This window comes from Mercenaria mercenaria, chromosome 2 (genome assembly GCF_021730395.1).
Source record: "Mercenaria mercenaria strain notata chromosome 2, MADL_Memer_1, whole genome shotgun sequence".
Classification (NCBI taxonomy): domain Eukaryota; kingdom Metazoa; phylum Mollusca; class Bivalvia; order Venerida; family Veneridae; genus Mercenaria; species Mercenaria mercenaria.
In genome coordinates this window covers 75,329,262-75,343,134 of record NC_069362.1, presented here as the reverse complement: position 1 = coordinate 75,343,134, position 13,873 = coordinate 75,329,262, and the positions used below count along the sequence as shown (strand labels likewise).

Here is a 13,873-nt window from a genome sequence, read left to right as displayed (position 1 = left end):
TCAAGGTATATAAACTATGATCGTGTTTTTCTTTCTTTTAATAACATAATTCCTTGCAGGAAAATTATCAGTTAGAGAATGTTGGTGTTTGTTTTGTTCCGGATGCGTTAGCAGTTCGTATTATTGTATGCCGTAACAGCGCCACCACTACTGTATAGCGCCATCACTAGAGTTATAGCGCCACCACTTTTAAAAATCCTGGTATATTTCTTCTAACCTGAGATTCTATTATTCATGGTGTGTGCTTATATAGTTATTTATCACTTCTACACCATTTGCATGCGCAGGTATGTTCTTACAGTGTGTCTATACATCAGAATGGTGTTCGAATACTGGCCGATATGAAAATGTGCCACTGTCAGATTCGGGAGAAAAGCTCCTGACACCACAATTTGCATATTATTTTAATGAAATCACAGCCAACCTGTAGTAAAAGTGTTGTTACACGGAACTACATTCTCTGATTTTCGAAAAAAAGTTCTATCAATAAAAATAGAAGATAAAATATAAATTTTACTCACGTGTTTACAAGTAGAAACGGGCGATAGCTGCACCACGGAAATGTCGATAGCTCTTTTCGTTATCACCACAATTTGGTGGTGGCGCTAGCGTTTAGTAGCCGTGTAAATGCATTCTGCACTGTAAAATGTTAATTAGAAGGTAAATTTTAGGGGTGACTATTGAGGCCAATTTTGACTATTGCAATACTATTGATATTGCTTAAAAACTATTGCGATACTATTCTATTGCAGGTTACTATTGCGATACTATTGCAATAGTTATCGGCCATCCTATTTTATACAGTAAAGCTACCAACTGGCATTGTTACACAGTGTAAGAGACGGCACTGTTTATAATTGCTGTTAACACACATTGAGATGTTTGTATAAATGAAATGGACAGAAATAATTCTAACATTAAATATTTCTTGACTTCCTTAGCTTTGGAACAATAAGTAAAACAATAAACCTATGCAAGGTATACTCAAACGAATCGGCCATTTTGTTGCGAGTGTCAACATGTTTAATAACCCAAAGCATCGAAAAAAACGAAAATTAACGGATCGGTTTAAGGTGTACCAGCACTAAATGAAGGGCCCTACCGAACAGTTTGCTGTATAATACAAGTATCCTTCTTTCTCCATGTTCATAGTACATTTTCTCATCTAAGATTAACAGGTTATTTAAATATATTTAATCAAAGTTTCTAAGAAACTAAATTTATTAATTATCTCCAGACTTCTCAGTCCTTTATGGTAGTTAAATTCCGTGAGGGTAATTATTGTAATGGAGACGTAAACATTTTCCGAGGCGCAAATGAAAGCTGGCTCTTGGTTTATAAATTATAAATTATTTCTGTATTTACTAAAATTTCAAAACTATCGAAACTATCGATTGTTGAAGGAACTATCGGCGATTGTTATTGGATCGTGACTTTTCTATCGATGCATGCTATCGGGACACTTAGTATCGCAATGCATCGATAGTTCGATGTATCGTTACACCCCTAGTAAATTTGTACAAAATTTTACCTTGTTCAAAACACAGTGTCACTTGAAAATTTAAGGGTATAGGTTGTTTAGGGTTATTAACCCTGTACATGTTGCACTGTTAATCAAAATTAAAGGGTAAATTTTGCATTATCACCCAGCAGGGTATGTTGTAACATGAAAATTAGAGGGTAAAGTTGTACAGATTGTTATCAGATGCAGTATGTATAGTTACTTGAGAACTATTTAAAGGGTAAAGTTGTGAAAACATACTTTTTCAATAGGAAAATTATCAGGGAAAGTTGACAGAGTGTTACCTTGTATAGTGTATATAGTTTCTTGAGACATAGCATTAAGTGTCACCTAGTGAATATGATAGTTTCTTTAGCACTTAGTGTCACCCAATGTAAAAAATTGTAACAGTCTGGGTAATGGTATGTTATTGTTCTTATATTTGTACACACTATATCTAACAGTCGAAATCTTTAATTTCAGACTGACGGAAACACAAGCTTCCTGCGTGCAGCACGTGATGGCAACCTGGCAGAGGTTTTAGATTACCTGAATGGCAGCACAGACATTAACACCAGCAACCCTGTAAGTATCTTATCTAAGCATTGTAATATAAAATAAGGAGTAAATATCAAAATAAGTAAATGGGTAAATTTTGGAAGATCAGATATACATGAAAAACTAACAAATAGAAAACTGAAATGAATAGACACATCTATTACCAGATGCAGTTCTGGTAGAGAAATAAGTAAGAACCAGTATGTTGTAAATGTGGTAACAATCCATAATATCACAATTTTGAAACCTGGTCCTTAAATTATTTTTAGTTCGACTGGGCACATAGTGCTTATAACTCACATCGTCTGTTGCGAACATTCACTGTTAACAGTACAGGTTACAATTTGGTCGATCTTAATCAAACCTGGTCAAAAAGTTTAGGAAATCTAGGTCAAGTTGAAAACTGGATCACAAGATGAAACCATAGTTAAAACCTTGTAAACATTTTAGAAGCCACATTTTCTTTCTGCTCTCTGATCTATCTATGTCAGGTTCAAAACTGGTTTGTTAGGTTAGAATCTAGGTCAGTAGGTTAAATCATTGTTAAACATTGTTAACACTTTTAGGACCATCTTTTCTTCCAAATTAACATGAAATTGGGTCATCTCAAACAAAAACTAGGTCGCTAGATCAGATCATAGAAAACACATTGTTAACACTCCTGATGCGGGAGGCATATAGTGATTGTCCTGTCCCTCCGTCCATTCGTCCGTCCTAGCTCACATTTGCATACTTAGGTGGCTATAGGAACAATAGTTAACTGTACTTTTTAGCTCACCTGTCACAAAGTGACAAGGTGAGCTTTTGTGATCGCGCAGAGTCCATCGTCCGTCTGTGCGTAAACTTTTGCTTGTGACCACTCTAGAGAACACAGTTTTCATGGGATCTTTATGAAAATTGGTCAGAATGTTCACCTTGATGATATCTAGGTCAGATTCGAAACTGGGTCACGTGCAATCAAAAACTAGGTCAGTAGGTCTAAAAATAGAAAAACCTTGTGACCTCTCAAGAGGCCATATTTTTCACAAGATCTTCATGAAAATTAGTCAGAATGATCACCTTGATGATATCTAGGTCAGGTTCGAAACTGGGTCATGTCCGGTCCAAAACTAGGTCAGTAGGTCAAATAATAGAAAAACCTTGTGACCTCTGTAGAGGCCGTACTTTTCATGGGATCTGCATGAAAATTAGTCAGAATGTTCACCTTGATGATGTCTAGATCAAGTTCGAAACTGGGTCAACTACGATCAAAAACTAGGTCAGTAGGTCAAATAATAGAAAAACCTTGTGACCTCTCAAGAGGCCATATTTTTCACAAGATCTTCATGAAAATTGGTCAGAATGTTCATCTTGATGATATCTAGGTCAAGTTTGAAACTGGGTCACGTCCAGTCCAAAACTAGGTCAGTAGGTCATATAATAGAAAAACCTTGTGACCTCTGTAGAGGCAGTATTTTTCATGGGATCTGCATGAAAATTGGTCAGAATGTTCATCTTGATGATATCTAGGTCAGGTTCGAAACTAGGTCATGTGCAGTCAAAAACTAGGTCAGTAGGTCAAATAATAGAAAAACCTTGTGTCCTCTGTAGAGGCCGTATTTTTCATGGGATCTGCATGAAAATTGGTCAGAATGTTCACCTTGATGATATCTAAGTCAGGTTTGAAACTGGTTCACGTGCGGTTTAAAAGTAGGTCATTAGGTCAAATATTACAAAAACCTTGTGACCTCTCTAGAGGTCATATTTTTCATGGGATCTAAATGAAAATTGGTCAGAATGTTCATCTTGATGATATCTAGGTCAAGTTCAAAACTAGGTCATGTGCAATCAAAAACTAGGTCAGTAGGTCAAATAATAGAAAAACCTTGTGACCTCTGTAGAGGCCATATTTTTCATGGGATCTGCATGAAAATTGGTCAGAATGTTCTTCTTGATGATATCTAGGTCAGATTCGAAACTGGGTTACATGTGGTCAAAAACTAGGTCAGTAGGTCTAAAAATAGAAAAACCTTGTGACCACTCTAGAGGCCATATTTTTCATGGGATCTATATGAAAGTTGGTCTGAATGTTCATCTTGATGATATCTAGGTCAAGCTTGAAACCGGGTCAACTGCGGTCAAAAACTAGGTCACTAGGTCTAAACATAGAAAAACCTTTTGACCTCTCTAGAGGCCTTATTTTTCAATGGATCTTCATGAAAATTGGTGAGAATGTTCACCTTGATGATATCGAGGTCGAATTCGAAACTGGGTCACATGCGGTCAAAAACTAGGTCAGTAGGTCTAAAAATAAAAAAACCTTATGACCTCTCTGAAGGCCATATTTTTCATGAAATCTCCATGAAAATTGGTGAGAATGTTCACCTTGATGATATCTAGGTCAAGTACAAAACTGGGTCACATGCCTTCAAAAACTAGGTCATAATGTCAGATAATAGAAAAACCTTGTGACCTCTCTAGAGGCCATATTTTTCAATGGATCTTCATGAAAATTGGTCAGAATTTTTATCTTGATGATATCTAGGTCAAGTATAGAATTAGGTCACATGAGCTCAAAGACTAGGTCACTATGTCAAATAATAGAAAAAAGCAACGTCATACTCAGTTCATGTGGGGACAGGTGAGCGATTCAGGACCATCATGGTCCTCTTGTTCTTTGATGTCATTCATTCCATAAAGCTTTTATGTGGCTATTTTTCTCTTACATGGCTAAAAGAACAATAGAGAGAACAAAAGAGTAGCCACATAAGTATCCATATGTAGGAACGTCTGTTCGTCCGTCCGTACGAGGTTAACCAAATGGGACCTTTACGTCTAGCATCAATACCCCTTACTAGAATGACTTGATACTAATGCAGATGTAACCTGTGACCATTCCTCATCTTCACACATCACCTGACCTCAGTTTGACCTTGACCTCATTTTGGACTTTGGTTGCTTTATATGGGCCATCTCTTGGTTAACCAAATGGGACCGTTTCGTCTAGCATCAATACCCCTTACTAGAATGACTTGATACTAATGCAGATGTAACCTGTGACCATTCCTCATCTTCACACATCACCTGACCTCAGTTTGACCTTGACCTTGACCTCATTTTGGACTTAGGTTGCTTTATATGGGCCATCTCTTGGTTAACCAAATGGGACCGTTTCGTCTAGCATCAATACCCCTTACTAGAATGACTTGATACTAATGCAGATGTAACCTGTGACCATTCGTCATCTTCACACATCACCTGACCTCAGTTTGACCTTGAATTTGACCTCGTTTTGGACTTAGGTTGCTTTTTTATTGACATGGATGCCACTGGGGGCATCAAGCGTTTATTGAACGCAGCTTCTTGTTCTACCTGATATACATGAAAACTTAGAAGGTTAATTGTCATAATTATTGATAATGATGTCTAGGTAAGTTTCAAAACTGGGTCATCTGGGGTAAAAATCAAGGTCTAGTGAGCACTACCTTCATGACCCTCTTGTTTAGATTGTTACACATATAAAATTATCAAACATACCCTGTCAAAACGGGGAAATGAGATTGATTAGATTTATATAGACCTTGAATATTGTTGAAAATAGTCAGAAGTATTGTTTTCTTTCAGAATGGGTTGAATGCACTACATTTGGCCTCGAAGGAAGGCCATATCAACATTGTGACAGAGCTGCTGAAACGAGGAGCTAGTGTAGAAGCAGCTACCAAGGTTTGTATTATAATTGTCTTAATTGTATTTGAAACTACCATACAAAGTTTGAAATAAACAGTTTTTGAAATTTCTTATTTTTTCATGACCCCCACATTCTATTGTACTAATGAAGAATAATATTTAGAATTTTGAAAACATATACAGAAGTGTTTATTTCTAAATTTACTGGAAAAGGAGACTGGTTTCTGAAATAAGGTTGGTTCCACACATTATCTTTGCCTTTAACTTGAGAAAGTGACTCATGTATATGCACTATGACATAATATTTCAAATAAGGAGGGATATATATTTGTTTATATGATATTATACAAGATGAATTCTTTTTTCCCCTCATACTGTAGATATTTTGCTTTATTTTGCAGAAAGGAAATACAGCACTACACATTGCATCCCTTGCCGGTCATGAAGATATTGTCAAGCTGCTTGTTGCTAATGGTGCCAAGGTCAATGTACAAGCTCAGGTAGGTCAACATAGTTACTGTAAACCTAGCTTCTCATGCTGCCTGTGGAGGTGTTGCCAAACTGTTTATTGCTACTGAAGCAATTATGACTGAATACATTTGGCCAAATTGGTATTAGCTATTGATAGATTGCAGTATGTTTGATTCTGTTAGAGCTGAGGTTATTGTGAAACATTGGTTAGAACAAGGTCTTTATTGGCTACAGATACTCATTGTACTGTTTGTTGACGGAGGTATGACTATACTTAGCTACCTTTGATCAGTGGTAAAGGTGCACCGTTGTTGTTTGAGGTTTTGTCAATATTCAGTCATGAGGTCAAGGACATTATACTATATAATAAGACTACTAGCCAAGCTGGATGCCTGTTGTAGTTGCTAATGTTGTTGCTAAGGGAGATGGTCTTGGAGTCTTGGATTAGTCTTGATAGGTCATGCACATATCAATATCAGTTCTAATATGCTTGTCTCTGTTAAAACACTATTACACTAGAATGACGTCATGTTAACGTGCGGTGACGTCAAAATTTTTGTTGCGACCAAGAAAGAGCGCTTCTATATTTTACTGTTTTAGATTGAGGGCATATTAGAATTGAAATAATTTATAGCAAAAGAGTGTCTTAACACTATTTATACACTCGGGCGGTAATATGTCATTCAAATAATTTCACGCGGGCTGCGCCCTCATGCGATCATTACGCCCAACGTATAACCGCCCATCGTGCATAAATAGTGTTAAAGCACTCTTTTGCTATAAGTTATTTCTTAAGTAAATAAATCTCTTAATGTAATATTGCAGATTGTTAGGATACTGATTCAACATGAAAGATTCAGTAATAGATTTTGGTAGAGTTTGAAGGTCACAAAATGAAGTGTATTTGAAGTCATCCAGAACAGTATGAATAGTGAGAAGTACTTGAAAACTGTTGCAAATACAGATAAGCAACATTTGTCTCTCAGACAAACCAGTGTGAAGTTTGAATCATGGTTGCTCTCTTAAAACAAATACCTTTTTTCTCACTTGAAAACAAACATGTCAAGCATTCACTGTTAGAATTAAATGGTTTGGTAATGATGTGGGCCAAGATTTAATGGTTTCCACCCTTGGATAAGAGGTTTTTATTTACAAGTTGGAGGTGTTCTTATCAGTGGCAGAAAAATATTAGAGTGATTAGTTTGCCAGTCCAACAGAAATGCATGTTTCTCTCTTACAATTGGGCAAAAACATGAAGTACTAACCATTTAAGATAACTTGTCAGTTGAGAACATGGATATAAATATGTTTATTATTTGAGTGAACTGTAGATTTATAAAGAAGATATTTATATTTTGTTTACTGACAGGCCACTAACAAAATAATACCTGTATTAATCCATATCATTCATCAATTAATCTGACTGACATATCCTCCAGAATGATTAGTACTATGTCTGCTTGGTAATAGAACATTCAACAAAGGAGAATTTACCAGTTATTGTTTGTAAGGTTTAGGTTACATGCAACAGAGAAAAAAATACTTGCTATTATGTGAAATGTTGTCTTCTGTCTGCTGTACTAACAGGCAGAAGACACATTTCACATATTAGCAAGTATTTTTTCATAGTCTGTTAAAGATTTCTCATGTTTTAGACTGGTTTTCTGTAGGTTGTTTTCAGTTTGTATCATGATATTCATACTTAGGTTATTAGATTTGCATAGAGAAATATGTGGAAATATTGTGCAGCTTCAGGGTTGCAGTATTATTCTGCAGAAAAATGAGTGTTTATTTCTTTAATAATTATGTAAATCTAATAATCACTCTATTACGTACACATCTAAATTTATTAAGTATTATATAACTATTATCCTCCTCCGCTGAAGGCAGTTGGTGTTTTGACATTGACTATCAGATTCTGTCCTTTCGAAGCCATAACTAAGACATATAGAGCCATAAAGGGAGGTAATCAGAAGCAATTTGTTTTATAAAATTGTCTGCTATGCTAATCTGTATTCAGACTTCTGACAAATTCTGGAGAAAAGAATATCGAAAATAAGATTTAACAAAAAAATATTATATTTTATGTTCATAACATGATCTGTGGCATACATACTACAAACAAAAACATTATGAACCTTTAACACTGTTTAAAAATGAGTATGCAGTGATTTTTTTTGTTGAAAAAATAAAGGTGTTTATGCCGGCTGAATTGGGAAAAATAAGCGCGATAATACCCAAAATTGGGAAAAACAGAAATTTGTTTAATTTTCATACTAAGTGATATAAATCTCTACATTTCCTAACTGAATGTTGTTTGAAGGGTTTGCATTAAAAATCGTGAAATTTAAGGGTGGTAAAATTAATTACGACACCAATACATCTTATAAGAACTGTATTTTTCAATTTTCAGTTCATGCCGTTGAAATTTGAAAATGTCCGAAATTTTGACTATCCGAAAATCGGTACATTCGCGCCGATTTTGATCTCCAATTTTTCAAAAACTAGGAGAAATATTGTCATTTTTCATAATCATAAATGATTAACTGGCATAATGGAACATATTTAAACTGACTGAAGTCCATATTTCTCATGAAAATTGCCAATATTTCATTTGTCACGTATATTCGTGATGGTAACCTTGATGCAATTTTGATCTCAAAAAGGATGTTTTTGATGTCATTGTTAGATATCGCGTATCTCACGCCCGAATATAAACTGGTACATTTTGGAAATAAAATCTTTTGATTTGAGGGGGGAAAAACACCTCTTTTTTGGGGGAAAAATTGACGATTTTTTGGGAAAAAATAGTCTATTTTGGCGAGGGGAAACTGCTGAAATTCGGCAGTAAAAATACGCAAAAAAAAAAAAATCACTGGTATGCAATAATATGATTCATACTGGTGTACCATCACATAATATGTATTCTTAAAAACATTTGCATCTTATGAAGAAGTTTGTCATTTAGAATGGAGACCAGCTATATATTACCCATCAATATACTGGTTAAAACATTAACATCAGATATATATTCCTGAATTTAAGACTGGTTTATTAAATCACATATTTTTCTTGTTGTTTCAGACTGGTTTCACACCACTATATATGGCAGCTCAGGAGGGACATTCTGATGTGGTGAAGTTTCTACTGGCTAATGGGGCTAGCCAGAGTCTCTCCACTGTGGTAAGTCTTCCAGTCTCGACATTCACTCATACATGACCAGACAATCTGTGTTTATGCAAGAGACAGCCATTTCAGATATGGTTATAGAAGCAGAAAATTTAGAAATAAAAATGTCATCACGTTCTGTTTTTGAATCATATATATATTGACCACTTTTGTGTATTATATGAAGCAAGATAAGTCTTGTTTGTTTTTACATGGACATTATACAGTTTCTCAAACATGAAGAGTATATTGAAGAGGTTGTTATAAAAAATTACTTTTTTGCAAAATAAGACCAAAAAAATAATAGGATGAAAACAAACTAAACCAGTGTGATTGCTGTCTTTGCTAGGCACAGGTGTGATCATGTTTCTTGGTTGAGATGGTTAGTCTTTAAACACATGACTTGTCAACACTTTGTTGTAACACTGGAATGATTGACACTTTTGTTTCACTTTACTTTCAGTTCATGTATACTTTATTTATTCATTGATGATGTTTGTTTTTCACTGATAACCTTCAGTTGTTTGCCTATAGTATATATATTCTGTATTTCACCTGTCCTGTTGTTACCACTACATAACCTAAATTCTACTTTATTCATGAATTCAAAACTTTTGTGTTCATTGTACATGGGTTACTGTCTGTGTCCATTGACATTTTCAGGGTCTGTGGTTATACATTCTAGGGTAGGAAGGGGGATATAATGCTTAGTTATGTCATAATAAAGTTGAAAAGACAAAAGAAGCTCTGAAAAGAATAATTCTGAGTATGCCTACTCAAGGATTTTGTTGACAAGCAGTGTATTAGGGTTAAGGGTGGAAGCTTTTCTAATATATTAATCGCATTACAAGACGGTTTGTGCATTTGATGTGGGAAATAATTGAAGGGCTTACAGGATTTGTTTTTTGTTCAGATGAGCTGCATCAAAACCTGTGCTGTGACTGTATGGTGTTCAGCTCCATGTTAGACTCTCTTGTTTTAATACGTTTTTACAGTCCATGTCTGTTTTGTATTGGTATATGATTTTATTTAATACATATAGCACAGTAAACTTTCAAATAATGAATTTTTTATTATGCCCCACCCACCCTCTTTGAAGGCGAGTGGGTATATTGATTTGTTCGTTGTCAGTCCGTTTCCATAGACCATTTGGTTTCCTAACAGTAATAGGATGATTGCCTATGGTTAAATAGATTACCTCTGTTGTTTTGGGGGTAATTAGATCAAAGGTCAATGTCACAATGACACAAACACAATCACAAATTCTCTGAAAATGGTAAAATCCAGAATTTTCAATTTTTGCTTTGAGCAGTTTTTACATGAATGTATGATTGAATTCCTTGTTTGATGTTTTACTGTGCTAAGAGTTTGTGGATCTCGTGCAGTGATTTGTGTGCATGTGTTGTACTTGAGCTTGTGTTGTAGGGAATAAATAACAATGAGTATGCCGGTGAAAAAAGGAGAAGTGTGGTATCACAAGGATCGCAGGTAGATGTTCAACGCGTTTCTATCTCATAGACAGTAATGATGAATAGTATATATACATGTTTCAGTACTTTTCAAGAGAAATAACATAATAAATAGTGTCCATTGATTGAAGAAATGAGCACAACTGTACTAAACAGTTTGTTCACTGTTTAATTTTTAAGTGGCATCAGCTTAAAGCCAGGCGATAATTTTTTTATTCTTCGTTTTACAAACCCTCCTACGACAAAATAAATTGGGGAATTTTATTTTTCTGTTGGGGAATTTCTATCAATTTATTTTTTTATTTTTTCCTCTGTCATTATTCTTAATTTTTACTCTGTACTACTGTCCTACAGTAAAATAAAATTGGGATTTGAAATTTTATTTTTAATTTTATTCCCTCCTCCTGCGACACTTGGGCAATTCCACGGTTTGTAAAACAAACAATCAAAAAATAAAGGCCCGGCAGCAAGTATTTGCAGAAAAAGCTGGTGTTAACGTGAACAGAAAAAAATATCAACTCATATTTTTTTAGTTTTTGTAAGGAAACTGTAGGGGTTCATTCAAATAATTTATGGTAACAATAATGATTCTGCTGTTTCATATACTACAGAAACATTAACTGAATGGAAACCTGAAATATATATCACTTTGCTGTCTCTAAAATTATGTGATATATGTTATATTTATATGTTTACATGTATTGATACCATTCATTATACAATTCTTTGAGGTGGAAATGGGAAAGATCAGTAGACAAAATAGTAGTTGTCAGTTATTGCTAAAACTAACATCTTGTGTATCTGTATGTAATAAATTGGGAAAATAGTTTTTGTCCAAACTATGCCTATCTCTCTGTCTATTTATACATAGCCATAATGCTTTTCTCAGAATGTGTATGTTGTATTCAAGCTTCTGCTGGTATTTTATTAGCTTTTCACATGAAAATAGAAAGAGGAACAGTTCTTGGCATTTGTAGAGAATTATTTCATCAAAGCTTCTAGTTCAATTAGCACATTTGTTCCTCTAACAACATTCTGTATTTATATATTCATTTACAGCCTGCTGACAAATGCTAATTAGCGGCTTACAGACAGGGAAATTTAATTGATGTAACCAGCATGTATGTCTTGTACTGGTGGAACATCTATCAAAATGTTTACTTCATTTATAACACAGTTGTTTAGTAATGATAAATGATTAATATTTTAAGTATTCAGTGTCAGTTATGAGACAAACCCAGTAAATAGGTAGGTCATGCATAATAAGCCTTGCCAGGCATACTTCATTTCTGTTGTAATAATTTACACCTACTGTTTAATTGATTTTAAACAAATAAGCAATTTTATACAATGTATTGATATTTTAATCTAAGTAATTATGCTATGACCTTAGAACTTTTATATGAACTACATCTTTTATCTTTGCAATGCTATTTTGAAGCTTTTGTTTTAGAAATAATTTATAGCAAAAAGAGTGTTTTAACACCATTTATGCACGATGGGCGGTTGTACGTCGGGTGTAATAATTTCACGAGGGAATTATTCGTACGGCATATTACCGCCCGAGTGTATAAATAGTGTTAAAAGGCCTTTGCTATGAATTAGTTCAATTCTAATATCCTGTTAATCTAAAACATTAGATAAAATATAGCAGCGCTCTTTCTTGGTCACAACAAAAACTTTGACGTCACAGCACGTTAACGTGACGTCATTCTAACTTATGTTTACGAAAGTGCGCAATTTCCTTTGTATTATTTGCACAGCTGTACTTACTTGATTAATATTCAATAAAATAGTACATGTGCTGTTATCTTAATAAACATGTTGACAGGTAATAGATTGATCCAAAAATTCTTAATGGGTCTTCCATTAGAGAAATAAAGATGCTTCCATTATTAATATAGCTTACACTTAGCTGTTTCCATAAAATACGTTATCACAGTTTTGGCATCCATTTAGTCTATCAAGGGGTATGAATTTTACTTTCGAAAGTAGACCAACAGTGAGGTGTATTAGCTTCATATATAAACAATTCCCAGCAGTAAAGGAAATTGTTCAAATCAGATTGCAGATTTTGAAAGTAAAAATTATTAGTAGAATAGTTTAACATATTAAAAAGCTTGATAGTTATTGCAAAAATTCAAAATAATGAAAATAATTAAATCTGAATTGCATATGTATTCTTTACTTTGATTTTGTTGTTTTTCAAAACAACGAAGTTTTCCAATAGTCTGGCCAATGAAATGCAAAAATTTAAAACCAATGCGAAATTTGTTGGGTACTTTATCTGGGGAACACATTTTCTAAAACAGAAGTTTTAGTGTTTCAGTCAGCGAGGCGCAGAAAGGGAATCAAAATAGTAAAAATAATAATAAACAAATTTAAATGAAAATGATATATAAATTTTAATGATAAACTATGCGATAAAACAGTTATAATATGTAGTGCTCGTGTGTTACCAGGATATATCAGAGCTAGGGGTACATCTCGTTATTTTTCTCTTCACATATCTGTCTCGGCCTACCGGCCTCGACGATATGTGCAGAGAAAAATACCCTCGATGTACCCCTAGCTCTGATATATCCTGGTAACACACTCTCACACATACTATAACTATTACTTAGTGTGTTTTAACAGAGACAGGCATATTAGAATTGTATTTATTTTGCTCAACAGCTGTAGCTTATTGATTTGAATATTCTGAATAAAAATAGTCCTATGTGTACTGCTTCTCAATCTTTGTAATAGCTCATCATTGTGACAGGTGCAATTTAAGATTGACCCAAAAATTTAAATTAGATAGGTTCTAATCCAGTTGAGAGCAGAATTTGAACAGGGTATGCACAGTCCATTATTTGTAAGGTATAGTTTAACCCTTAGCCTGCTAAATTTCTAAAATGGACTGTTCCATCATTCAGTTTGGGCAATACCATTTATTATTCAAAAGGGTGTTCACTGAAAATTTACTAACTGAATAGCGAACAGTGCAGACCATGATCAGCCTGCACGGATGTGCAGGCTGATCTTGGTCTGTACTGGG

General features: G+C 34.4%; 1 protein-coding gene across 50 annotated transcripts in view; it reads left to right on the top strand.

Moving 5' to 3' along the window:
- The window catches only part of LOC123564339 (titin homolog), a 244,984-nt gene that overhangs the window by 44,582 nt on the left and 186,529 nt on the right, over positions 1 to 13,873 (top strand). For 44 of the 50 annotated variants that reach the window (XM_053536978.1, XM_053536991.1, XM_053536997.1 and 41 more), the window contains exons 2-6: positions 1,985 to 2,086; positions 5,663 to 5,761; positions 6,127 to 6,225; positions 9,281 to 9,379; positions 10,790 to 10,852. In XM_053536978.1, the coding sequence (XP_053392953.1) occupies positions 1,985 to 2,086; positions 5,663 to 5,761; positions 6,127 to 6,225; positions 9,281 to 9,379; positions 10,790 to 10,852 (462 nt within the window). The remainder of the gene's footprint in view (positions 1 to 1,984; positions 2,087 to 5,662; positions 5,762 to 6,126; positions 6,226 to 9,280; positions 9,380 to 10,789; positions 10,853 to 13,873) is intronic. The other 6 variants (XM_053537010.1, XM_053537011.1, XM_053537009.1 and 3 more) reach the window with 1 other exon arrangement.